General features: G+C 63.6%; 2 protein-coding genes across 4 annotated transcripts; one reads left to right on the top strand and one right to left on the bottom strand.

The window, feature by feature from the left end:
* The first annotated feature begins 2,557 nt into the window (after positions 1-2,557).
* LOC104333612 (uncharacterized) lies at positions 2,558-11,925 on the top strand. Of its 3 annotated transcripts, none has more exons than XM_075420031.1 (7): positions 2,558-2,601; positions 2,798-3,082; positions 3,280-3,406; positions 4,541-5,092; positions 6,104-6,328; positions 7,084-7,197; positions 8,799-11,925. In XM_075420031.1, exons 1-7 carry the CDS (start codon positions 2,578-2,580, stop codon positions 9,713-9,715), a joined length of 2,244 nt encoding a protein of 747 aa, XP_075276146.1. In that variant the 5' UTR covers positions 2,558-2,577; the 3' UTR covers positions 9,716-11,925. The 3 variants fall into 3 exon arrangements, with proteins under 3 accessions (XP_075276146.1, XP_075276145.1, XP_075276144.1); XM_075420030.1 differs by having other exon boundaries at positions 4,541-5,101; positions 6,107-6,328; XM_075420029.1 differs by having other exon boundaries at positions 4,541-5,101.
* Positions 11,926-13,822: 1,897 nt separating this feature from the next.
* LOC104330098 (uncharacterized) lies at positions 13,823-26,120 on the bottom strand. Its single transcript, XM_075417951.1, is given in 16 exon segments — positions 13,823-13,927; positions 13,929-13,952; positions 13,954-14,609; positions 14,612-14,878; positions 17,071-17,178; positions 18,659-18,721; positions 18,724-18,786; positions 20,406-20,641; positions 20,850-20,923; positions 21,137-22,023; positions 22,516-22,650; positions 22,747-22,872; positions 23,509-23,622; positions 24,331-24,540; positions 25,396-25,522; positions 25,982-26,120. Coding segments are annotated over 16 exon segments (3,297 nt in total). The 5' UTR covers positions 26,084-26,120.
* Between the last annotated feature and the right edge of the window lie 207 nt (positions 26,121-26,327).

Raw genomic sequence — 26,327 nt, 5'->3', positions numbered from 1 at the left:
ACCCGATGGTGCCCCGACGGCCCCGGCCGCTCCTGCACCCGCATCTCTCCCTGCAGGAGTCGCGGTCGACGCCCGGGCGCGCTGGCGAGGATGACGAGGTTCGGCCGGGCAGGCGGGTGCGTACGGAGCCAGCGGTGGAGGGCGAAGGGTCCGGAGGTGCCACGAGGCGCCAGGGTGGCCCCGGCGCTGCCCGGGGGGGGGTCACAGCCCCCGGCCATGTCCCCCACGGGCCCCATCGCTGTTGCCAAGGGCTTGGCGTGACGCTGTGCTTGCTCCTCCAGGAGAGAGCCAGGAGGGAGGACAAGGGACCGACGCGACCCAGCAGACGCCCCGGCAGCGTCCCGCCGCCGCGACAGGTAACGGCGCAGCCCCGGCAGGATCCCCGTCCGCTGGCAGCAGCGGGACCCGGGGACCCCGGCTGTTGTTGGGGACCCCCCAGCAGACCCCGCCGTGTCTTGCAGGAGACGCTGAGCACCCGGACGGCGCGGGCAGGAGTGGTGCTGGCAGCCGGACGCAGCCCTGCGCCGGGAGAGAGCCGGGGGTCCGGCCGCCCCCAGGCCTTGCCGCGGGGTCCGGCTGCCCTCTCCCAGCCCTGAGGCAGCCGGGGGGGCCTGCACCCCCTCACCAGAACACAAACGAGCCTGTGCCCCCGCAAGCTCAGCCCTGCCGCCTGCCTTGTGCACCCCCAAACTGCTCCTCAGGGCAGCTCCCCCCCTGCTTTGCCAAGCCACCAAATAAAGCCGGCGCGCCGGAGGGAGTGGGTGCGTTTTGGGGGGCGGGGGGCAGACACGGTGGGTGTCCCGGGGGTGCTGTTCCCACACTGGCTCAGCTCCCACGCTGCCCAAGGTGGGGTGCCCACCCTAGCCCACCCTGGGCACCTCTCCTCCCTGGGGTACCCCTCAACAGCACTGCCTCCCCCAGGGCTGCCCGAGACCCCCCCGGCACCACCGGGACCCCCCAGGACCCCCCCAGCCGGCAGCGCAGGGCTGCAGCAGAGCCGTGCCGCACAGTACAATGCCATGCCATGCCACGGCATGGGCACGATGCTGTGCTGTGCCAGACCTCCCCACTGCCTCTCCCTGGGGTGTGGGAGCCGCTCCGTGGGGGGGCCGGGGGGCCGGACCCCCTCACCGCCAGCTCCTCCCGGCCACGGCGCCAGCGGCTCTGTGCCAGCACCTCTGTTTTAACTGGGAAAGTAAATCCGGTCCCCAGCCCCCAGCACCGGGGTGTCCCCGGAGCAGGGGGGTACCGGACCCCCGGTACGGGACGCCCGCATCCCCTCGCCCTCCTGGGCCAGAGTCTCCGGCCCCATGGCACCGTCCCCGGCTCTGCCCCGAGGCTCTGCCAGTGTCCCGCTGCCGGCACAGCCCAGCTCCGGGGTCTGCTGGGGGGCTTCTCCTGCAAGCGGCCCTGGGGAGACCCCCGCTCTGCAGCAACGCCTGTGCCGGCGGGAGGAGAGACCCCCGCATGGGGCCGGGCGCAGCTGGGGTGCCGACGCCGGGACCCCCTACCCAGGGCTTTGCAGGCACCGCGAGCTCCCGCTCTCACCCACGGCGGGTGGGCCGGGGGGTGCAGCCCCCACCCTGCCATGCCTCAGCCTCCAGTGTCACCCATGTCTGCAGGGACGCGACCGGGTGTCCATGCCCAGCCCCCGCTGCGGCAGCAGAGCCGGGAATAACCCACACGTGCGGCTGTGGGGCAGGGGGATGCACTCGCTGATGCCGCGGGGACACACCGGGGGGGCAGGGGCTCCCCTGGAGCCCCTTGGTTGCGGGGGGGCCAGAGCTGAGCTGGGGGTGAGGAGCAGCCCCACATCACAGCAGGCCCCCCCCCCTCAAGTTGAGGCTGCTCCCCCCACTTTGTACCTCGTGTCCCATGGGAGCATCGGGTCCCTGCGCCGTGAGGTGGCCCTGGGGGTCGGAGACCCCCGGGCAGAACCAGGCAGGGCCGAAACTGCGCCAGGGGTGCTCCCCCCTCCCCGGTGCTTCCCCCCCATCCCGGTGCTCCCGCTCCACCCCACAGCGGGGCACTGCCAGTACCGGGGCTTGCCCCGACCCCAAAGCAAAGTCCCCAGCCCGGGACACCCGGGCAGTTCCCATGGGGCTGGGAGGTGTGGGGGGGATCATGGCAATGGGGGGCGGCATGGGGGGTCCGGCCGGGGCTGGGGGGCTGGGCTGGGGGGCACCAGGGGGTCCGGGACCATCAATGGGGCTGGGTTGGGGGGCACCGGGGGTCCGGGACTGTCAGTGGGGCTGGGTTGGGGGGCACTGGGGGCTCTGGGACTGTCAGTGGGGCTGGGCTGGAGGGCACCGGGGGGTCTGGGACCGTCAATGGGGCTGGGTTGGGGGGCACCGGGGGGTCCGGGACCATCAGTGGGGCTGGGTTGGGGGGCACCGGGGGACCCGGGACCATCAATGGGGCTGGGCTCGGTCACGGCCCCGTCCCGCTGCTCCGCCTCCTCCCGCCCGCCAGGGGGCGCCGCGCCCCCCCGAGGCCCCGCCTTTGCAGGCAGCGCCCCCTGGCGGCCCGGCGGGCTGCGCGGCCGCAGGCATCGCGGGCCCGCTGGCGGCGGCGGCCATGTCCCGCCGGGGCCCCGCTCAGGTAAGGGCCGCGCCGGGCCTGGGCCCGGGGAGCGCGGGGTCCCGCCGGCTCCCACCGGGCCCTTCCGGCCGCGGGAGCCTGGGAACGGGGCGGGGGGATCGGGGGGTGCCGCTCCGGGCGGATGGAGCGGGGGATGCGGGGCGGGCCGTCCCAGGCCTGGGCCCCCTGCTGCCCTCGGCCTCTGGCCCCCCCGCAGGCCTCGGGCACCCCCCGGCGCCGGGCAGCGCAGGCCATGAGCCCGCGGGCGGCGGAGGCCCAGCAGCTGCAGGAGCTGCGGAGCCGGACAGAGAGAGCCGAGCGGAGGCTGCTGGCCTGCGAGACCCTGGTCGGGGAGCTGGGCAGCAACCTGGCCACGCTGGGGACCCTCCTCCAGGACTACGGGCAGCTCCAGAAGCGCCTGGACAACGTGGAGAACCTCCTCAAGAACAGGAACTTCTGGATCCTCCGCCTGCCACCCGGCTCCCGCGGCGAGGTCCCCAAGGTAACGGCGCCCGTGCCGGGTTGGGAAAGGCCGGGGCGATCTCGGCAGCGGGCTCGGGGCTTGCCGGGCGCGCTTTCGCTCTGTGCCTGCCCCGTGTTCCGGCACCCGACGCCAAGGTTTCGCTGGTGGGTGGCTGGTTTCCGGCTACCCACCCGCCTCGAGAAGCCCCCCCGAGCGCGCGACGCTTCCAATTCCAGGTGCCGCTGACGTTCGACGACATCTCGGTGTACTTCAACGAGGAGGAGTGGGAACGCCTGGACCGCTGGCAGAAGGACCTGTACAGGGCTGTCATGAGGGGGAACTACGAGATGCTGATCTCCCTGGGTGAGGCGCGGGGTTTGCGGCTCTGGGTGAGGGTGGACTGTGTCCCGATGGCAGGTCGGCTGCGGTGGGGCTGGGTGCCCACAGCTAGCGCAGCCCCTCTGGGCAGCCATGTGCTCATAAGGAGTAAGCAGTGTCTGTAAGAGATGTCTGTAGTAAGTAATAGTAGCGATAATACCACAAGTAGTATCTGCTGTGAGACAAAGCCACGTGAGATGCTGCTCCAGGTGACTGCATAAGTGGATTCGGGGTCAGCGAAGCACCGTGATTGTCCGGCACAGTTCAGGAATTACCTGGGTGGAGTCTGGTAACGGCACCTTGAGCTGGTTCATGTCTTCTGTCTGTTTAGCCCCTGCGTAAAGTGACAGGGACATTTCAGGTGTTCAGACACCGTGTGGATATGTCACATGGGGACACAGTTTGGCAGGCGTGGGGGTGGTGGGGTGACAGTTGGGCTTGATGATCTCAGAGGTCTTATCCAACCTTAACGATTCTGTGATTTGATGATTTCCATCTGCCTTGGTAAAGAACGAGCCTCGTCACACTTGGGCTTTCTAAGGACGGCCGGCGAGTTGTCAGCTGATTGGGGCTGCGAGATGTTCCCCACCAAATGCTGTTTCTCGGGCACGAGTGGCACCAGGCCGCTCTGCGCCGCTGCTGAAGTTGAGGCTTCGCTTTTCTCAGTAACGTTTTGTAGAAACAGAACAAACCCGTTCCTCTCTTGGTCCTCCTGCCGCAGACGTCTCTACAGAGCAGGAAGTTTCCCGTCCCTGCTCCAGGACGATAGCTCAGAGGAATTGCTCTTTAATCACTGCTAAAGCTGAAATGGGAGGCAAATGTTAAAAACGAAGCCTTTCCCTCTCCTTTCAGGTTTTAGTTCATGTTTTGCTGTTTAGAGTTTCTCTGTACTTGAGGTGCAGCTGTGCTCAGGGGTGGATCTTGTCACAGGGCCAAGAAAGCAGCACCACCTTTCCGGTTAGAGCATGGATAATGTATTTGTGTCCGTCTGTCCTGCCTGCTGGCCGTGGGGTTGGGGAGAGAAGGGTCCCTCTGGAATGTCTGGGCGTTCGACAGAAGGGAGCTGTAGCCAGATCCTAACGAAACGCACTGTCCTCTGCTCCTCTGCCCCGCGAGCAGACTACGCTGTGGCCAAGCCTGACATCCTGTCCCGGATCGAGAGGGATGAGGAGCTCTGCATCAAAACCGGTCTGGAGTCCCCGCAGACGCACATCGAAGACGGTCTGGAGCCCCTGCAGACACCCATCCGAGATGGTCTGGAGTCCCTGCAGACACCCATCCGAGGTGGTTTGGAGCCCCTGCAGACACACATCCGAGATGGTCTGGAGCCCCTGCAGACACCCATCCGAGGTGGTCCGGAGCCCCTGCAGACACCCATCCAAGATGGTTTGGAGTCCCTGCAGACACACATCCGAGATGGTCTGGAGCCCCTGCAGACACCCATCCGAGGTGGTCCGGAGCCCCTGCAGACATCCATCCAAGATGGTTTGGAGTCCCTGCAGACACCCATCCGAGGTGGTCCAGAGCCCCTGCAGACACACATCCAAGACAGTCCGGAGCCCCAACAGGCATGTGCCGGAGAAGGTCCAGAGACCCCGCAGACACCAGAAGAGACGCACCAGATGGAAGAGGCTTTGGGAGAAGATGAAGTCCCTGAGGAAGCTGACACGGGTAAGTTAGGTGGGTGCCAGTTCCTGTCTCAGCTTTCTCAGGAGATCTCCCAGCAGTGTCTTTGTTAGAAATGAACTGCTCTGAGGGTCTGTTGACTGCATGGGTTAAACCTCTGCAGAGTACCTTGACTCTTTGTTCCAAGTGAAACGTTTATGCTTGGTCAGATGAGTTCTGAAGAGACAAACAGACAAAGCCTGTTGGGAGGGGCTGGGGTGGAGTCTGGAGTGGGGTGACAGACTTCTTGTGATCCCTTCCAGTCCCGTTTTCTGTGCAGTCTGGCAATGCTCCTTCACCCGACTGCATGCACGAGCCCTAGGGCTTCCAAAGACGCTCCTGCTCGCCTCCGTGCGAGAGGAGACGTGGTGGGAAGTGAGGAACCTGGGAACCTGCAGTGGGAGGAGGGGGCTGGAGCAGCTCTGCTGGAGCTGGGGGGAGCAGAAGCGGTCAGGAGGGCCCTGGGACACGGCACGGGAGAGTCGGAGAAATCAATTGGTAAGAGCGCAAAGGCTGGGCAAGAAGGTAGGAGATGCTGGAGAGGGACAGGCAGACCCTGACAGAGCTGCGATCGAGAGCTCTTCCCTGCAGGACTGAGGAGTTGGGGGTTTAAGAAGCCCCAGGAGAGGCCAGGTGAATGCTGGCGGGGCGCAGAGGGCAGGGCAGGTCCTTTGGGGAGCGTTACCCAGAAGCGATACGAGCCACGAGCGTGCATTCGAGGGTTTGTCGAGTGCTCCTGGGAAGAGAGGAAAAAGAAGTTACATAGAGAGAGGCTGTCCCCGTCCTTTGAGGCTTTGGTTCACATTCTGTGACTTAGATCTTCACTGGACTTGAGCTTCAGCCGTGCTCATGGGTGGATCCTGCCAAGAAAGCAGCACCTGCTTTCTCGTTAGAGCTTGGGTAATTTATTTGTGTCTGTCTGTCCTGCCTGCTGGCTCTGGGGTGAGGGACAGAAGGTTCGACAGAATAAAGGTGCAGCCAGTTCCTAACGCAACTCATTGTCCTCTGCCCCGCCAGCAGACTACGCTGTGGCCAAGCCTGACGTCCTGTCCCAGATCGAGAGGGATGAAGAGCTCTGCATCAAAACCGGTCCGGAGCCCCCGCAGACACGCATCGAAGATGGTCCAGTACCCCTGCAGACAGATGTCCCCAATGGTCCGGAGCCCCTGCAGACACCAGAAGAAAAGGACCAGAAGGAAAAGGCTTTGGGAGAAGATAAAGTCCCTGTGGAAGCTGAAGCGGGTAAGTTAGGTGGGTGCCAGGAGGACTTGCTTCCCCGGGCCACTCCTGTTGCAGCTCTTGCAGGAGGTCCCCCAGCAGTGCCTGTGGGACAGGGCACGGCAGGTCACCGTGCTTAAGAGGAGCATCGCCAGGGACAAGCAGAAGCCTTGGGGTTTGTTGTCAAGGTGCTGCCAGGGAAAATGGAAGGGGTTGGAGGGCTGAACGCAAGGCGGTGTGGGAATGCTGCTTGTCGAGTTGGTGGGGAGGGTTTAGGAGGGATCAGGTTGCTCTGCAGAGGTGACAGCACGTGACATCTCGGTGTCTTTCCTCCCAGCCCTCCCTCTGCTCTTGGTCCTTGTGTGTGGCTTCACTCCGGTTCCCTCCGACACCTCACATGCTTTCCATAGAATCACAGAATCACTGAGCTTGGAAAAGAACTTTAAGAGCATCGAGTCCAACCCTGAACCCAATATGGCCAAGCCCCCACTAAACCGTGTCCCTAAGCACCATGTCTACACGTCTTTTAAAGACCCCCAGGAGTGGGGACTCAACCCCTTCCCTGGGCAGCCCGTTCCAGTGCTCGATAACCCTTTTGGTGAAGAATCTTTTCCTCATATCCAATCTAAATCCCCCCTGGCGCAGCATGCCATGGCTTCTTGAGCCGCAGCTCTCTGGCTCTTCTGCACGCACCCAGCACATCTCTGGTTAGCATCACACCAAAGCAGGAAGGTGGGAGCTCGCCATGGGTGTTTAAAATCGCTCTTCTCTGGAAACAGAACGCCCCATCCTGGTATTGAATGTCATGTCCCTGAGCGCCCAAAAAGAGGAGCTGTGCAGGGAAGACCAGCCTGAGACAGAAATGGAAGAGGACCCGGCTGAGTCCAGCACCGGTGAGTGACCCAGTCCAGGGGAGACGTGGGGCCCTGCGGGCAGCAAGCAGCTCCCAGCTCACCGGTGTGCTTGAAATGGGGAGGGAGAAGAAAGTTTCGGGCCTCTTTTGTCACTGAGCAAGGCTGGCGTTCAGCGTTTCGGCCCCGTCATCTCTGTGGCAAGAGCAGCAGTCCAGCTGGGGTTCGTGCTGTCAGAGACCGGGGGAGAGCTGCTAGCAGGAGCGTGCTTCCTTCCTCTAGCTCCGCTGTGTTACGGTAGAGCTGGTCTTGAGCTCCACTGGCCTAACGCTTCCCATGGCACGGGCCCTTTCTCCATGCCGGAAGCAGATGGAGCAGGGGGTGTAGGAACGGGGGGGGCTGCTGTCTGCAGACACCCTCTGTTCTGGTCCTGAAGCTTTGCCAAGCTAGCACGCGGAGCGCTTTCCTCTTCCGGGGACCTGGAGCCAGTTTCTGGCAATGGTGCACGGAGTTAAACGGCGGCTGGTTCTGGGCACGGCTTACGCCAGCTGCGTGGCTTGGCTGGAGGGGGCGTGTGGAGAGCTCGCCGCAGCCCTCGGCACTGCGCAGCCCGCACGGGAGCCGGTTTGCCAGCAGCGCTTGGCATGGGCTGGCAGTCCCAGGCTTGACAAAGCGAATAGCCTGAAGTACCGCAGGCTGTTGCTCTTCAGTGAGCTTTTTTCCTGCTGCGTCTCGTGGCTGTCGGTGGTGTCACAGAATCACAGAATCACAGAATAGTAGGGGTTGGAAGGGACCTCTGTGGGTCATCTAGTCCAACCCCCCTGCCGAAGCAGGGTCACCCACAGCAGGCTGCACAGCACCGCGGCCAGGCGGGGCTTGAATATCTCCAGAGAAGGAGACTCCACAACCTCCCTGGGCAGCCTGTTCCAGTGCTCCATCACCCTCAGAGGGAAGAAGTTCTTCCTCATGTTCAGACGGAACTTCCTCTGCTTCAGTTTGTGCCCATTGCCCCTTGTCCTGTCACTGGGCACCACTGGAAAGAGCTTGGCCCCATCCTCCTGACACCCACCCTTCAGATATTTAGAGGCATTTATAAGGTCCCCTCGCAGCCTTCTCTTCTTCAGGCTGAACAAGCCCAGCTCCCTCAGCCTCTCCTCGTAGGGGAGATGCTCCAGTCCCCTCACCATCCTCGTAGCCCTCCGCTGGACTCTCTCCAGTAGCTCTTCATCTTTCTTGAACTGGGGAGCCCAGAACTGGACACAGTACTCCAGATGAGGCCTCACCAGGGTAGTGTAGAGGGGAAGGAGAACCTCCCTCGTCCTGCTGGCCACACTCTTCTTGATGCACCCCAGTGTCGTGGTTTTAGAGGTGGATCCCTTTGTGCCACCAGCCCTGACGGCACTGCAGCGGACCGTGGCCTGGTTCTTCCTGCGAGCGAGAGATCTGCCCCCCGAGATTATGTCGGGTCGCTCAGGGCGTTGGGCAGGACGCTGTGGTGGCACCCGCACCTTCCCAAACCACGTTCTCGGAGTTGTTGGTAGCTCCTTCGCTGCTAAAAGCCTGCTCAGTGCTTTGGGATGTAACCACAGCCCGGGTTTGTCCTAGGAGTGTGAATGACCAATGCCTGTGTTGTTCTGTTTCAGAGGAATGCTCTTCAATGGAAAATGGAATGGCGTGTGAAGGGGCTTCACTTGAAAACGTCAAGGTGAAGGAAGAGGAGCCTGAGGAGATGCAAGAGGTTTCGGCATCTTCTCCCAGCTCAGAGATCCGGAAATGCCCCAAAAGGGAGCAGGTCAAGGCCAAGAGCAAGAAGAAGCCGAGCCGGTCTGAGAGCAGCAGCCTGCTGATGGGCAACTGTCGACGTGGCTACGTGCGCGAGTGGTCGCACCCCTGCACCGAGTGCGGGAAGCGCTTCCGTCTGAAGATCAACCTCATCATCCACCAGCGGAGCCACGCCAAAGAGGGGCCCTACGAATGCACGATGTGCGAGATCAGCTTCGCGGACAAACGCCACCTGGACCTTCACCAGAGCATCCACATCAAAGACAGGGCCTTTGGGGCCAAGGTCTGGGGGAACGTCCACCCGGAGCTGAGGATCCGGCCGAGGAGGGATTTCTGCAGAGGTGCCTACAGCGTGGGCAACGGGACCTACGCTGGGGGGTCCTGGCTGGGCCAGGCCAAGGAGGAGCTGGACAGAGGGAGCCTGCCCGGCGCCTGTTTGTCCCAACAGCAGTCTCGTAGCAAGCCTGTGCTGAAATGCAGGTTCTGCAAAAAGAGTCTCTCGTGCACCTTCTCCCTTCAGCGGCACCTGCAGACCCACTTGCGGGACAGGCCGTATTGCTGCGCCGCCTGCAAGAAATGCTTCACCCGCAGAACTCACCTCTCGCGCCACGAGAAGATACACGACCGCCAGAAAGCCCTGGCTGCGCTCCAGCAGCCCGCGACGGCCCAGCCCGCGGCCATCGTGCCGGCGCCCCAGCAGCCGCAAGGAGCTGCGGCGGTGCCGGCGGGCGGGAGCGTTCCTCGTACGCCGACCCGGGCGTCCGAGAGGAATGTTTAGCCCCCACGGCCGCTGCGGCCGAAGCGGTTCCAGCGAATGCGCTCCTGGTGGGTCCTGCAGAACTCGGATCACCGGGATGAGAACTGCCGCGTCCACGGCTGGGGTGGGAGAGCCGTCCAGCCCGTGGTTAGACTAGGAAATAACGGCGGTGGTTTCAGGGGCGACTGAGAGATGAATGACAAGAAAGATCCGAACTGCTCTTGTTCCCTAGAGAGAAACTGTGAGCGTTGATTTTGCACATGGTGGGACACTGGGGTTGTGAACCATCTGTCCACTGGATTTTAGGAGTGTTCCTGAATTGTAGAAGGAATCGAAGGCTTGGATGCCACGGTGGAGAGCAAATTACAGAAGCCTCCAGTGATCCCAAATGCTTTACCATTCCTCAGACTCTCGTGTCCGCTGGCTGATGCATGAAATGTCCCCCGGCTGACCTTCCTGGGAGATCACCAGGTCTCCTGCAGCCCAGGGAGACGAATTGCGGTCGGCAGCGGAGCTCACCCATTACTCGACGCCGGAGCTGACCCCTCGCGTTTGGAAACACAATTATACGGTGAAGAGGACAGAGACGGGAATCAAGCTGGCGAGCCAGGCGGGATTCCCACAGAGCTCTTCACTGACAAAAGTTTCTTGACCAAGACGCCGGATGAAGAGAGCGTGGGCATCTCCGAGCCCCCATCGCATCCTGGCCGCGCTTGTCTACCATCCCACCCTGGGGAGGAAACCTGCTGACCCCTCCATCGGGTTGGGAACACCCGAGCGTTGCATCGGAAGATCCGTAGAACAAACCAAACCCCGATGATTTCTGCCTGCCAGGGTGCCGCGGGTGTTTCCCAGGTCCCAGCAGCACCCATTCCTTCAGCGAGGCCGGCCCGCGAGAGCCAGGAGCACCCACGAGAGTTCATTCCCTCAGGACCAGCCTGCACAGATAGAGAGTCACTTTAGAAACACTTCACGGGTCAGGTCACCCCCGCGCTGCGGCAGCGGTCCAAGCGGAGACCCCTTCCTCTGGGCTCCAGCGTTACCGGCTGCCCCACGCCGACACCGGCTGAGCCGCTCTGCGCAGGAGCGGCCCCTCCGCTTGGCCCCACTGCGGCGGGAAGCCCCCACTCTCCAAACTGCAGGTCGTCTCCTTTAGTCACGTGCAAAATCCCACTGTAACTAACCCTGTGGAAGACTGGTTCTGCTAGCTACCTCAAAACGTCTTGTGGAGTGAGACCTGCCCAGAGGCAGACGGGTAACTGGAGCTCCGTAAAGCGATGAAAGCCAGGCCCAGTGTGGCTCCGGCATCCCCAAGCATCACTTGAACCCTGCGTGTCCACGGCCAGAGCCCTGCGTGTGTCACGTCCGCTGCTGAGCACCACGAACTGCGTACGGAGAGAGCACACTGGCCCTGGTGGCATCGCCGTGCCGACCGCCGATGCCGTCAGGGCTCTTTCAGTTTTGTTTTCTGGGTGTTTTTTTTCTTCGAGTTGTCTGTTGTAATTATTTGACATCGCTGAGTCCCTGTCCCTTCTCCGGGCGGGGAGCGTCGGGAGCCCGTTCCCTGATCAGATTTTTCATTCCTGGCCACTCGCGAGGTCTCATGGGCTGCGGGGGGCGGCTGCCGTGGGCAGCGTGCTTTGGGCACCGCATCCTGGTGTCATCGCCGTCACCGAGCGCTGCCCAGCCACCTCCCTGTCCCACGGGAGGGACAGCACTGTCGGAGCCACTCCCTGGGGGGACACGCGACGTCCCGCTGCTCCTCTGGGCCGGTTTCTCTCTTGATTCCTGTCCCTCGGACTGCGGAGTGTGCCTGGACTGTGCCGTTCGGGGTGATGGTGGCAGACGGGCCGTGTCCCCGAAGGGACGGCGCTGCCTGTTGCCGAGCGCTGTAGGACAACACGGAGGCGGTCGATGCCTTAGAGGTGTGCGGTGACAGTGGGATGGCGGCGCACGCCGTAGTGACCGAGCTGGTCATCCCTGCCCGGATAGAGATCCCAGTGACCCCCCCCAGTTGATCCCAGTGCCGCAGGGGATGGAGTCAGCTGGTGTGGTGGTATTGCTGGTGGGCGATACCTCCAAGGCCAGTATGGGTGGAGTGGAGGGGCCGGCCTCTCCCTCGGGCCGCGTGTCCCGACCAGGGCATTTCTTCTAAAGCTGTCGTGACTGGGACCAGCGTTTCCTGTGAGATCCCAGATCCCTTTCTCAGGCTGTGGAATCAATAAAGTATTTGTCTGTATGTCTGGCTCATTTTTTATGGGGGGGGGACGACTGAGCGGGCACCCTCGCGTGCTGTTGGGGACGCAGTAACGCGCATCAGCCCAGGCAGAGCGTGGCAAAGGGCAGCTCCAGCCTGGGGAGGGTCTGCGGGGGCGTTCCCAGCAGCTCCATCACCCCCTTCTGCACGCGGTGGCCGGCCAAGACCCCGGGGAATGTCCCACGGGAGAGCGTGTGGGGAAGGGATGGGACGATCATCTGCCACTGCAGCTGGGCTGGCCCTTTGCCGCCGTCCCAGGTCTTGCTGGATGTCCCCAGTACTTCCCAGTCCCTTGCACTGGTCCCAGCACCGTGGCGTGTGCCCCCACGCTCTGCACGGGCCCCTCCAGTTCCTGCCACCCGCCGAGCCGCGCACGACATGGCGGCGAAACTGCGGAGCTGCCCTCAGTGGACATGGCCGCCACGACCTCAGCCTGTGGCAGTGGCCGTGCCGCGTGACCCACGTTGTCACCCACCCCTGCCCCCAGCACAGCTCCCGGGATGTCACCGGCACCCTGGGTGCCCCCAGAATTGTCACCCACCACCCCAGGGATGCCATCGTCACCCCCAGGGAGTCTCGCGGGGCCCAGATCCCGCAGCGTGGGGCTGCGCATGGCAGCTCCGCGTTGCCGTGGGGCAGCTCCGCATTCCTCCCGTCGCCCGGAGAAGGCAGCTGCCCCCTCCTTCTCCTCCCCACCCCCAGCCCCATCACACGCAGGCTCCTGGTTCGCTTTAATTGCGAGGACTCGTCCCCTGGGTGCCTGATGCTCCCCGGCCGGGCTCTTCCCTCGCCAAACAAAGGGCCCTGTGCCATCACAGGCGATGGGTGACGGCGGGGACGCAGGGCGGCTGCCCATGGCGTGCCGAGCGGGAGCTGCACCCACTGGAGAGCTCTAAATCCTGACTTACGGGGGGCCGCGTACCCAAGCTCCCTTCGCCGGGTGGAGGTGGCGTGATGCCAGCCCCCCGCCGACACCCCGGGGTGCAACAGGACACCGCATCAGCCCAGTCTTTTATCTGAGTCTCTTCCCGGCTCTGCCGGTGACCCCGGCTGCTGCCCAGGCACAACAGCCCCCGCCGGGGCCACTGAACGCCCCTGCCCCACCTCCACGCTGGCAGTGTTTGAATAACCCTGAGTTGAACCGCTCCACGCCCCGCTCCACCAGACCCAACGCAGCCGAATCCCCCTTCGAGGGGAGGCAGCAGCGCAACCCGGCTCGGCCCCGGCCACCGAACCTCCTCCGCTGCCTCTTGGGCCGGGCTCTTCACCGCCGGCGCGTTTCCCTGCCCGCGCAGCACATCAGCCTCCCTCCGTCCTCCTCCTCATGGAGACCCAGGCGGTGCTGAGCCCCACAGCGATGCCGGGAGCCCCACGGCGATGCCAGGAGCCCCAAGGCAATACCGGGAGCCCCACGATGATGCCAGGAGCCCCACGACAATGCCAAGAGCCCCACAACAATACCAGGAGCCCCACGGTGATGCCGGGAGCCCCAAGGCGATGCCAGGAGCCCCACGGCAATGCCAGGAGCCGCATGGCGATGCTGAGAGCCCCAAGGCGATACCGGGAGACCCACGACGATGCCAGGAGCCCCACGATGATGCCAGGAGCCCCACGACAATGCCAGGAGCCCCACGACAATGCCAGGAGCCCCATGGCAATGTCAGGAGCCCCATGGCAATGCCGGGAGCCCCAAGGCAATGCCGGGAGCCCCAAGGCGATACCAGGAGCCCCACGACGATGCCAGGAGCCCCGCGACGATACCAGGAGCCCCACGACAATGCCAGGAGCCGCATGGCGATGCTGAGAGCCCTGCTGCACCTCTGCGGAGCAGCCTGGGGGAACGCTGCCCGTTCCCTTCTCCAGCCCTCGCACTACGTATTGTCATGGGTCAAAGCTTGGCAGGGGCTGGTCTCCTGGTCACGGTTCGGCAAGCTGACGGCAGGAGAGCTGGCAACGGCGTGGACCTTCCGGTGGTGGGTTCAGAGACTGCCGGTGCCGGAAAACTCTTGCTGCAGCCGTTGCACTGGAAGGGCCGCTGCTGGGTGGGCCGGCGTTGGTGCTCCTCCAGCGACGCTTTCTGGGGGAAGCTCTCCGTGCACTCGACGCAGCGGTAGAGCCGCTCCCCGGCGGCGCTGGTCCGTGCCGGCCGGGCTGCCCACCCACTGCGCAGCTGCACTCCATGGATGCGCTGGCGCTTCTGGAGGTGATGCTTCTGGATGAAGCCCTTGCCGCAGGCCGGGCAGCGGTAGGGACGCTCCCCAGTGTGGACGTGGTAGTGCTTGTTGAGGTTGGACTTCTCGTTGAAGCTCTTCCTGCAGGCAGGGCACTGGAAGGGACGCTCGCCCGTGTGCAGGCGCTGGTGCCGCAGCAGCGCGGCGTGGTGGGCCGGGCTCTTCCCGCACGCCGCGCAGATGAAGGAGCCGTCGCTCTTCCTCGCCTGGCTCTGCTGCGGCGCCAGGAGGTTGTGCTTCAGCCGGACGCTCTTCCATCCCAGCGGGAGCGCACGGGGCTCTTCCCCCGCGGCGCAGGGACGATGCTTCTCCGAGCCGGGCTGCGACGAGATGGCCTCCGCGGCGGTGTCTTCTCCCAGCAGCATTCTCTGGGGCAGGGCGAAGGGCTGGTCAGTCCCCACACCGAGCACATGCTCCATTGGGAAGAGCGGGCCGGGGCAGGGTGAGCTTCCACCGGCACCACTATGGGCTTAAATTCGGGCTGGGCGGTCCCGCGGTTGCAGAAGTCCCCGTAGCCCTCTCCTGCTGCCTTCTGCTCGTCCGAGCCACCGCGGCTCTCCCAGAGCACCGGCTGCTCCTGGCGTGGGTGAGCCTTCTCTTCCAGTCTCACTGAGGGTGCCGGCGGCAGCGCCACGATTTCAGATCCTTCCTCCTGGGGCTGCTGCTCTTCTGTCTTGATCACCATCTTCTCAGCTGCTGAGAGACAGCAACTCATTCCCGGCGAGGGAAGCCCTCCCGTGCCCGCAGCCCCAGCGCGGGAGCGGGAGCTGAGCTTCCCCCGCAGCACGTTGGCGAGCCGAGCCAGCACACGCACCGTTAGGAAGGGAGCAGGAAGGTTCTACCGAGAGCGAAGCGGGAGAAGGGGACATGAAGTGGAGGGCGCGTTGGGGGTGATCTGGTTGGACCTCGGGGAGAGCCGATGGACGGGCAATGCAACGCTCGTAAAGAAATTGAAGCAGAGGAAACGCGAAGGCAAAGCTGAGGCCTCAGAGCCCTCTGTCCCGGAAGGAACTCTGTTGGGAATGGGAGAGTTTAGGTGGGTGAAGCTGGGGAAAAGGTTCGAAGCAAAACCTTCAGGGAGCAGGAGGGAGCATCTGTCCGCAGGCCCGCAGCCGCAGAGCCGCCCTCGTGCTGAGCCTTGCCTCGGGTCTCCCTGTTTTCCACTCTTTTTAGCAAAGGGGCTCTTCTGGGCTTAAAGATTTGGTCTTAAAAGTTTCAAGGAGGCCCCCAGAATCACAGAATCACAGAATGTTGGGGGTTGGCAGGGACCTCTGTGGGTCATCTAGTCCAACCCCCTGCCAAAGCAGGGTCACCTACAGTAGGCTGCAGAGGACCTTGTCCAGGCGGGTCTTGAATATCTCCAGAGTAGGAGACTCCACAACCTCCCTGGGCAGCCTGGGCCAGGGCTCCGTCACCCTCAGAGGGAAGAAGTTCTTCCTCGGGTTCAGCTGGAACTTCCTCTGCCTCAGTTTGTGCCCATTGCCCCTTGTCCTGTCGCTGGGCACCACTGCAAAGAGTCTGGCCCCATCCTCCTGACCCCCACCCTGCAGATATTTATAAGTATATATTAGGTCCCCTCGCAGCCTTCTCTTCTTCAGGCTGAACAACCCCAGCTCCCTCAGCCTCTCCTCCTAGGAGAGATGCTCCAGTCCTCTCACCATCCTGGTAGCCCTGCGCTGGACTCTCTCCAGTAGCTCCTCATCTCTCTCGAACTGGGGAGCCCAGAACTGGACACAGCACTGCAGATGGGGCCTCAGTGGGGCAGAGCGGAGGGGGAGGAGACCCTCCCTCGCCCTGCTGCCCACACTCTTCTTGATGCACCCCAGGATCCCATTGGCTTTCTTGGCAGCCAGGGCACACTGCTGGCTCATGGTTAACCTGTCGTACACCAGGACACACAGTTCCCTCTCCGCAGAGCTGCTCTCCAGCAGGTCAGCCCCAGCCTGTACTGATGCCTGGGGTTGTTCCTCCCCAGGTGCAGGACCCTGCATATGGCTTTGTTGAACCTCATCAGGTTCCTCTCTGCCCAACTTTCCAGCCTGTCCAGGTCACGCTGAATGGCAGCACAGCCTGCCGGTGTATCCACCACACCTCCCAGTTCGGTGTCATCAGCAAACTGGCTGAGGGTACATTCCAACTCTTCATCCAGGTCATTGATAAAGAAGTTAAACAATGCTGGGCCCAGTACTGACCCCTGGGGGACACCACCAGTTACCAGCCTCCAGCCAGACTCAGCGCCGCTGATGACAACCCTCTGAGTTCTGCCATTCAGCCAGTTCTCGATCCACCTCACCGACCACTCATCCAGCCCATACTTCCTGAGCTTCCCTAGGAGGATGTTATGGGAGACTGTGTCGAAAGCCTTGCTGAAGTCCAGGTAGACACCATCCACGGCTCTCCCCTCATCTACCCAGCCAGTCATGCCATCGTAGAAAGCTATCAGAGTGGTCAGTCATGATTTCCCCTTGGTGAATCCATGCCGACTACTCTTTTCCTCCACTTGCTTGATGATGGCCTCCAGGATAAGCTGCTCCATCACCTTTCCTGGGATGGAGGTGAGGCTGACCAGCCTGTAGTTCCCTGGGTCCTCCTTCTTGCCCTTTTTGAAGATTGGAGTGACATTGGCCTTTCTCCAGTCCTCGCGCACCTCTCCTGTCCTCCAGGACCTCTCAAAGATGATGGACCAACCACATGGATTGAATTCCCGACAGCTTTTGACCCCACACAAGACCGGCAACGCTCCCCGCCGGGACGTGATCGGCTCTGCTGGCCCCGTCTGCTGCGGGCATGCTGAACCCCACCGTGGACCCTTCCCAGCCCAGGCGTGTCATTAGCACTCGTTCTCGGCCTTCGTTAGCGCTCGCTGCTGAGCAGCCACTGTGACTCACCGCCTACGAGGTGCCCCAACACCGCCCCCTCCTCCAGCAGCCCATGGGTCCTCACACCCAAATCGTGCCCGTCCTCCAGAGCGGGTTCGGAGCTGGCGTCACTGGGCCCTGGGAAGGAGGAAGCAAGCAGCACGAACCGCTGACGCTGGGGACCAGCACCCGCACCCCTCGATCAAGGGCCGCTCTCACGGAGCGGGAGCTGTGGGGCGCCCGGAGGGGTCCTGGGCTCCGTGGCTCCAGTGTCCCAGGACCATCAGAGCAAGCAGGCTTGGAGTGAGCCAAACCAGGCAAATGATTTCAGCGACCCCGCGAAGAAGTGACTGTCGGACGCTCGTCCTCCTTTAAAATTTCAGCCAAAAATAATTAGTGCTAAAATTTAGGACCGCCCGCAGAAAACCCCTACAGGGTGGTACACGCACGGCCTGTGTCCTGGCAAATACGGTGCAGGAACGCAGGGCGCAGGATCACCCCACGCACTGCCCTGGCCGCGCGGGAGAATCACACAGAATCACACACAGAATCACACAGAATGCTGGGGGTTGGAAGGGCCCTCTGGGGGTCACCCAGCCCAACCCCCTGCCCAAGCAGGGTCACCCACAGCAGGCTGCACAGCACCTCGTCCAGGCGGGGCTTGAATATCTCCAGAGAAGGAGACTCCACAGCCCCTCTGGGCAGCCTGGGCCAGGGCTCCGTCACCCTCAGAGGGAAGAAGTTCTTCCTCGGGTTCAGCTGGAGCTTCCTCGGCTTCAGTTTGTGCCCGTTGCCCCTTGTCCTGTCGCTGGGCACCACTGCAAAGAGTCTGGCCGTGTCCTCCTGACCCCCACCCTGCAGATATTTAGAGGCATTTCGAAGGTCCCCTCGCAGCCTTCTCTTCTCCAGGCTGAACAAGCCCAGCTCCCTCAGCCTCTCCTCTTAGGAGAGATGCTCCAGTCCCCTCCTCATCCTCGTAGCCCTGCGCTGGGCTCTCTCCAGTAGCTCCTCATCTCTCTTGAACTGGGGAGCCCAGAACTGGACAGCGTACTCCAGATGGGGCCTCAGTGGGGCAGAGTAGAGGGGGAGGAGACCCTCCCGCGACCTGCTGGCCACACTCCTCCTAATGCACCCCAGTATGCCATTGGCCTTCTGGGCAGCCAGGGCACGCTGCTGGCTCATGGTTAACCTGTCATCCACCAGGACACCCAGGTCCCTCTCCGCAGAGCTGCTCTCCAGCAGGTCCACCCCAAGAGGACTCTGCTCTGCTCCCGCAGATGCTGTGCTGAGCCCCGGGACTCCTCCTTCTCCTGCTTGCCACGGCAAAGCCTCTCATGGCAAAGCCAGGGCGGACGGAGAGCCAAACCCTGGCAGGTCAGGGTGCCCCTACGGACAGCACTGCCATGTTGGCGAAGCGAGGCGTTCTCCAGCTGCACAGGGGAGCATGAAGCAGAGCCATCACCCGTAACTAAGGAGCGCCAAACCTTCAACACGCAAAGGCGTCACCTCTACTGGTTGTCCTCCAAACACCCAGACCACGCAGCAGCCTACAAGCGGCCGTACGCTGGATTCAGCCCGGGGGATGACGAGGCGTCTGACCACGAGTAGTGATCCTCACCAAGAGAGACTGCAGCCTCGTAGCTCCCCTTTGTCGTGATTGTGTAGAGCTCCTTCCACCGGCACTTGAGGTCCCCCACTCCTGCTCTGGCAAACGGGCCGCGTTGTCCTCGCGTGCGGCCGGCACCTGAAACCGCAGAGGGCACCGCCTTGGTGGTTCCCCACCTCGTCTGCTTCCCCTCCTCGCCGGGGACAGGGAAGAGCGGGAAGTCTCCGACTGCCACCTTGGTGTGCTGGCTCTCGAGGCACACGTCCGCGCTGCTCTGCGCTACGCAGCCCCCTGCGAGAGCCAATGCCACGTCTCACCGGCCACGCGATCGCCTGGGGCACATCGCCATTACCATGGGCACGTCCTCATTAGCCGGGACACGTCCCTGTTATCTCGGGCACGTGGCTGCTGGCTGGGGCTTGGCCCCGTTTGTCACCTTGGGCAAGTCCCCGTTACCTGGGACTTAGAATCATGGAATGCTTTGGGTGGGAAGGGTCCTTTCGAGGCCACCCAGTCCAACCCACTGCCATGGGCAGGGACGTCTTCAGCTGGATCAGGCTGCTCCGAGCCCCGTCCAACCTGGCCTGGGATGTTTCCAGGGCTGGGGCATCTCCCACCTCTCTGGGCAACCTGGACCAGACCTCACCACCCTCAGTGTGAAAAATTTCTTCCTTTATATCCAGTCTGAATCTTCTCTCTTTTAGTTTAAAACCATTCCCCCTCGTCCTATCGCAACAGGCACTGCTGAAAAGCCTGTCCCTGTCTTTCTTGTGAGCCCCCTTTAAGTACTGAAAGGCCACCACAAGCTCTCCCTGGAGCCTCCTCTTCTCCAGGCTGAACAGTCCCATCACTGTGGGCGCATCCCCGTTAGCTGGGGCTCATCCCCATTATGGTGGGCCTGTCCCTGTTACCTTGGACTTGTCCCTGTTCATCACCTTGGGCACATCCCCATTAGCTGGGGCTCATCCCCATTAGCTGGGGCTCGTCCCCATTATGGTGGGCTCGTCCCCATTATGGCGGCCTTGTCCCCATTACGGTGGGCTCATTCCCATTGCCATGGGCTCATCCCCATTACCTTGGGCTCATCCCCATTACGGTGGGCTTGTCCCCATTACGGCGGGCTCATCCTCGTTACCATGGGCTCATCCCCATTACGGCAGGCTCATCCCCATTATGGTGGGCTCATCCCCATTATGGTGGGCTCATCCCAATCACAGTGCACTTGTCCCCATTACCATGGGCTCATCCCAATCACGGTGGGCTCGTCCCCATTGCTGTGGGCTTGTCCCCATTACCTTGGGCTCATCCCCATTATGGTGGACTCATCCCCATTGCCGTGGGCTTGTCCCCATTTATGGTGGGCTCATCCCCATTGCCGTGGGCTTGTCCCCATTTATGGTGGGCTCATTCCCATTACCTTGGGCTCGTCCTCATTATGGTGGGCTTGTCCCCATTACGGCCAGCTCATCCTCGTTACCGTGGGCTCACCCCCATTACTTTGGGCTCATCCCAATCACAGTGCACTTGTCCCCATTACCACGGGCTCATCCCCGTCACGGTGGGCTCATCTTCGTTACTGTGGGCTCATCCCCACTACCTTGGGCTTGTCCCCATTATGGTGGGCTCATCCCCATTGCCATGGCCTTGTCCCCATTACCTTGGGCTTGTCCCCATTACCTCAGGCTTGTCCCCATTACGGCAGGCTCATCCTCATGACCATGGGTTCATCCCCATTGCCATGGGCTCGTCTCCATTATGGTGGGCTCGTCCCCACCAGGGCCTGGTCCGGTCCTGAGGGCCCCGCAGATGCGGTGCCGAAGCTGCCGCTCAACGTGCTCCAGCCACTGGGCGTTGTCCCGCAGCAGGGTGGCCAGGGCGGCCCACCAGCTCTCCAGGCAGCTGCCGAAGTCGCTGACGACCTTCTCCAGGCTGGACACCTCCCTCTCGCCCGGCCGGGCTCTCCCCTCCAGGCTCAGCAGCCGCAGGGGGTTGATGCTGGGGTCCCGTTACCGGGCCATGGCCGCATGCGCCCCCGATGCCACCTCCCCGCTCCTACCCCAGCACCGTGGCCCCCACCCATTATTCCACCCCCACCTACCCCCGAGGTCTCCCTCCCCGCCTCCACCCCCTCCCCACCACTCCTGGGACCCCCCACCCGGTCGCAGCGCTGCCCCGGGGCCGGCCCCAGTAGGACCCCCCCAACCTGACCTCCCCCCGCCCCGACACCCCCCCGGTCCCGAAGGAAGCCGCGTTCAGCCACGAGAATCGCCCTGGTTTCTACAGCATCTATTCCAGAACCGCGACGCGTCCCCCCGGTCCCGCTCCCGGGGACGAGGGGCGGCCGCGCGGCGGGGGTCCGGAGGAAGCGGGCGACGGCCGCGTCCCACCCGCACATGTCCCAGAGAAGGTTCCGCAGTGTCCTTGTCCCCGCGAGGCGACTTTCCTGCCCCGTCTCCTCCCGCGTCCCGTCGGTGCTCAGATGGGAGCCGCCGTCACCGACAGCCGGTCGCGGCATGGGTACGGGCTCTCCTGCCGCACGTGGATCCTCTGGTGCACAACCAGGTGGTAATGGCGCTTGAAAGTCTTCTGGCAGACGCCGCACTGGTAGGGCCGCTCGCCCGTGTGGGTCTGGTGGTGTCGGACGAAGTCCGAGGCCCAGGTGAAGCTGCGGTCGCAGCAGGGACAGATGAGCTGGCGGTTGGTGTGTCGTCGCTGGTGGAGGATGAGGAAGCTCTGGCTGGAGAAGTTCTCCATGCACTCGTTGCACGTGTACATCATTTTTCCCGGCGACAGCGGGTACCGGGCGGGGCTGGGCTTCCCCCACGCCGTGCTGCAGTCACTGCCGGCGGGTCGGGGCTGGGGGCTGGGGCACGGCGCCCGGCTGGGGCACTCCTCCGCCTCCGAGGGTTGGCAAAACCCCTTGGCCACCCGGGCGCGGAGGTGACGCCGGATTTTCTTCTTGGACATGAAGCTCCGGTTGCAGTGGGCGCAGATGTAGGGCACGTTGTGGGTGCGCTGGTGGATGACGAGGTTGATCTTCAACAGAAAGTTTTTGCTGCACACGGGGCAGGAGAACGTCTCCCGGGTGGCGTTGCGCTGGCAGGCCATGGTCCGGCCGGCGCAGGAGCCCTCCACCGGCTCTCCCGGCGAGGCGACCGTGCGGCTCAGATCCGCCTGTGCCGTCACTCCGCAGACGTCGGGTATCGCCTCCTTTCCCGGTTCTTCGGGAACGTCTACCACCGGATCCTGGCCACCGCTCCCTGAATCTCTCACGTCCTCCTCTTCCAGACCCTTCGAGGGCGTTTCAGGCACCGCCGGCGTCTCCGTGGCGACCTCCTCCTGCGGCACCTCCGTTGGGATCGCCACCTCGGCATCTGCTGGAAATTGTTCAGAACCCAAGCGTCACCCTTCCAGATGGTTTGGAGGAGAAGACACACGAACAGCAAGGGGCTTTCCTCCCGCCCCCCCTCGCCTCCCACACCAACCCCAGCCCCGCTCTGCTCTTCCAGCCCAGAGTCTTCACACCCACCCCGCTGCAGCACAACCCCACGGACACCCCAAGGGCGGCTGGAGATGACAAATGTCACCTAGTTAGGACGGGGGGAGTCTGAGAGGAACATCAGGACTCATCCTTCAAAAGAAATCGACCGGGCGGGCTGGTTTACACCACGCCATGCCCCGTCCTTTACGCTTTCAAGGCTGGCAACGGGATTTACTGTCACAGAACCCTTTCTTGGGTCACGCAAAACCCCGTCCTGAAAGCCCCAGGCCCAGAGTAGAAACCTCCTGCTGCTCTCCGAGCGCGCCGGCCGGTGCTCCTCGAGGCTGCCGGCCCCACCAAGGAGGGACGACGGGCTCTGCCCCAGTACCTGCTGCGGGAGCAGGCGACGGAGACTGGTTCAGATTCGCCGCTTCATGGCAGCACGAGGAGAGAGGGCAGGAAGGGGATGGGGTCGGCTGGCTGGGATCTGCTGGGACGGCGGCGGCTTCGTGAGGGACGTGCGCTGCGAAGGGAAGAGGAGCGACGGTGATGCTGGGCGAGACACGGCCAGGCAGGGGCCCCAGATCCCTCGCACCGGCTGGATTCGCCAGCCACTCACGCGCGCTGCAGGTCGGTGCCACCGCCGGGCTCCTGCTTTCTTCCGGCTCCTGACAGTTCCCCTTGCGAGGTTCCTCTGCCTTCATCTCCAGAACATCATCGCTCGGGCAGCTGGGGCGGTCTGGCTCTGGGGAGGAGAAGGCACTCAGCTCCTACCAGCAGCCAGGCGGGACCCCAGAGGAGCAAGCGTAGGGGTGGGGGTCCCCCCTCCCAGGCCCACAGGGCATGGGGATCTCTGCAGCTGCAGAGTCAGGGGAGCGTTTCCAGGCTCTCGTGTCCCAGCACGCGCTCCCCGTCTCCTGTCCCAGCACAGGCTGGCCACAGCCACCACAGGAGACACCTCGGGGCCCCACGGCTGGGGGCAGGGACCGCGATTGTCCCGGGAAAGGCCAGGAGCCAGGATTTCAGTGCTTACAGGGGGCCTGTGAGATGGGGACAGGCTTTTTGGCAAGGCCTGTTGTGACAGGACAAGGGGTGATGGCTTTAAGCTAAAAGAGGGGAGTTTTGGACTGGGTAGAAGGAAGAAATTTTTCACGCTGAGGGTGGTGAAACCCTGGCCCGGGTTGCTCAGAGAGGTGGGAGATGCCCCATCCCTGGAAACATCCCAGGCCAGGCTGGACGGGGCTTAGAGCAGCCTGATCCAGCTGAAGATGTCCCTGCTCGCTGCAGGGGGTTGGACTGGGTGGCCTCGAAAGGTCCCATCCCACCCAAACCACGCCACGATTCTGTGATTCTGCCACGGAAGAAACCCAGCGTCACGCACCTACGGTTGGCTCCGGGGACGCGGCTGCTCCCTCCGGCTCTGCCTCCGCCGGCGGGCACAGCTCCTCTCCACTCTCGATCCGAGACAAGAGCTCAGGCTTGGACAGGGTACAGTCTGTTCAAGAGCAAGACAGACATCAGAGGCACGAGGTGGTGGCATTTTTACCCGTGCGCCCACGGCCGGTCAACACAGAGTCGGTCCCAGCCCAGGAAAATGTCCCCTCCAACCGGGGCAGCGTCGGTGCTGGCACATGGAGAGCTACGGACGCAGACAGGGACCAGCGGGCAGCGTTTCCAAGCAGGGGGGAAGATGAAAAGCACCCTCTGGCACGCCTGACAACCCCCCCAGCAACGACTGCAAGCAAATCCACCCCTGCTCCAGGTGGGGGACATCACAGAACCACGAAGGTTGGAAAAGACCTCCAAGATCATCAAGTCCAACCGTCACCCCAACACCCCCATGCCTGCTAAACCATGTCCCCAAGTGCCACATTCAGATGGTGTTTGAACCCCTCCAGGGATGGGGACGCCCCCACTGCCCTGGGCAGCCTGGCCCAAGGCCTGACCACTCTCTCAGCACAGACATTTTTCCCAGTCTCCAAGCTGAACCTCCCCCGACGCAGCTTGAGGCCGTTTCCCTGATCCCTTCCCATATCCCTGCTTCAGAACCCCGCCCCGTTCTCCCAGAAATTCACCCTGCAGACAGGAAAATACTCTGAAGCACCGAGCACGCGCTGCTGGGTGAGGACGAACGGCCGCCTCGCCCCGCTGCAACCCGAGCCGCTGCCACGAGCTCCCTGCCCCGCTCCGGGCCCACGCTCACCCTTCGCCTCCTTCCTCAGCGCTTCTGCTCCACGTTCGCAGCCGGGGGGTCCGACGGCAAGAGGGGACGGCCCCGGCTGCAAAGTCCAGGCCCCTGCTCCATCACCCGAGCACTGAAAGGAATTAATGGCGAGCACGAGGCCCTGGCTGGGCGAAGCATGGTGTCCCGGTTTTGGCTGGGATAGGGTTAATTTTCCTCCCGGTGTAGTGGCTGCGTTTTTGATTTGGGATGAAAACACCGTTGACGCTTTCCCGGAGACGGCCGACCACCCGCCCGCCGACGGGAAGCAGCGAATGAATTCCTCGGGTTTGCTTCGCTTGCACGTGCGGCTTTTGCTTTACTGATTAAACCGCCTTTATCTCCACCCACCCCCTTTGCTTTTCGGCCGCTCTCCTCCCCATCCCACCGTGGCAGGGAGGAGTGAGCAAGCGGCTGCGTGGTCCCAGCTGCCGGCGAGCGGCTGCGTGGTGCCTGGCTGAACCGTGACACGTGAGGGGGTGGAATCGCAGAGGATGGAAAAGAAGAGAAGCGTAAAGGATGGAAAAGACCTTTGGGATCACCGGGTCCAGCCGCAGGTTCTGGAAAGCTGGTTTCCAGCTGCAAGGGCCACGCGTTCGCGAATTCGGCCAGAAGCACCCCAAACGCTGCTCCGTGGATCTCGTCCCCCCGCCCTGAGCGAGCGCAACCGGCCTCGCTCCCCACGCCAGGACAAACGGACGGCATGTCCGCTGCGCTGATGGGAAACCACGCCAGGATGGCGACAGGCGTGGAAGAGGAGAAATTCTGTGGTGAAAAGAGGGAATTTCTGGGGCGAAAAGAGGGAATTTCTGGGATGACAACCCGAGCTCAGCGTACCTGTCCTCCGCGAGGAGAAGACCCCGAGCACTTACTAACCCCCTCCTGCGTGTACCTACCAACCTCCGACTGCTGCCAGAGGGGACGGGGACTTGAGGGGTTGCTTTGAGGGCTGGAGATCCCAGCGAAAACCCAGAGGAGGAAAAGTAACCCTGAGAGATGTCCCCGGGCAGCGCCGGGGGCTGCCAAACCGGTGCAAACGGAGCCTACACAGGGACATCAGCGTCTCGTAGTTGTCCTCCATCACGGTCCTGTACAGGTCCCTCTGCCCGTCGTCCAGGTGTGCCCACTCTTGCCTGCTGAAGCGCACCGTCACGTCCTCGAAGGTCACCGGCACCTGGGAGCGGAGGGGTTAGGCTGTAGGAGGGGGCAGCTCCCCTCCCCCCCCCACCCCCAAGGCAGCTCCCAGCCCCTCGGGCATCACCCCCCTCTCCCCCCAGCCCTTCAGCAGCCCCAAAAGCCCACCCGCCACCACCAAGGGGTCCCACATGCTCGCTCCCAGCCCCCCAGCAGCACACTGGATTCACCCGCCGGCTCCTAAAAGCCCCCTCAGCCCCCCAACCATCTCCCAGCCCCATAAGCGACCCCTCAGCCTCCCGAAGTGGCCCCCCCCCCAGGGCTCACCCCCACCCCTCGGCCCCACAAGTGACCCCCCCCAGGCCCCCTCCCAGCGGCCCCACGGCTCATCACCAGCCCCCTCCCCCCCCCGCCTCAGCCCCACAATGGCTCCCCAAGCGACCCCCACCCCGGGCTCCCCGCCCCCCCCCCCCCGCGTCCCCCCGGCCCCGGTCCCCACCGCGGGGAGCCGCAGGGCCCAGGGGGGCCCGGCCCGCAGCGCAGCCTCCGTCCGCTCCAGCCGCCGCTCCAACGCGTCGAGCCGGGCGTGCAGCTCCGCCATGGCCCCCGCCGCCGGGACGGGAGGGCCCGGGGGGCGGGGGAAAGCTCCGCCCCTGGCCCCGCCCCCGCCCCTGGTCCGCCCTCCCGCCGCCGCGCAGCGCCCCCTGCCGGCCGGGCGGCGCCGCGCACCGCCCCACTCCCTTCCTTGGGGGGCGGGGCACTCCCCGAGCCTCCGGGGGTCCCCTGAGGGCAACCGGCCGCCGTCGGGGGGGTGGGGGTGGGGGGGGACAGCCACACTTGGCAGG

Source organism: Opisthocomus hoazin, chromosome 4 (assembly GCF_030867145.1).
Source record: "Opisthocomus hoazin isolate bOpiHoa1 chromosome 4, bOpiHoa1.hap1, whole genome shotgun sequence".
NCBI lineage: Eukaryota > Metazoa > Chordata > Aves > Opisthocomiformes > Opisthocomidae > Opisthocomus > Opisthocomus hoazin.
This window is presented reverse-complemented; position numbering and strand designations above follow the sequence as displayed.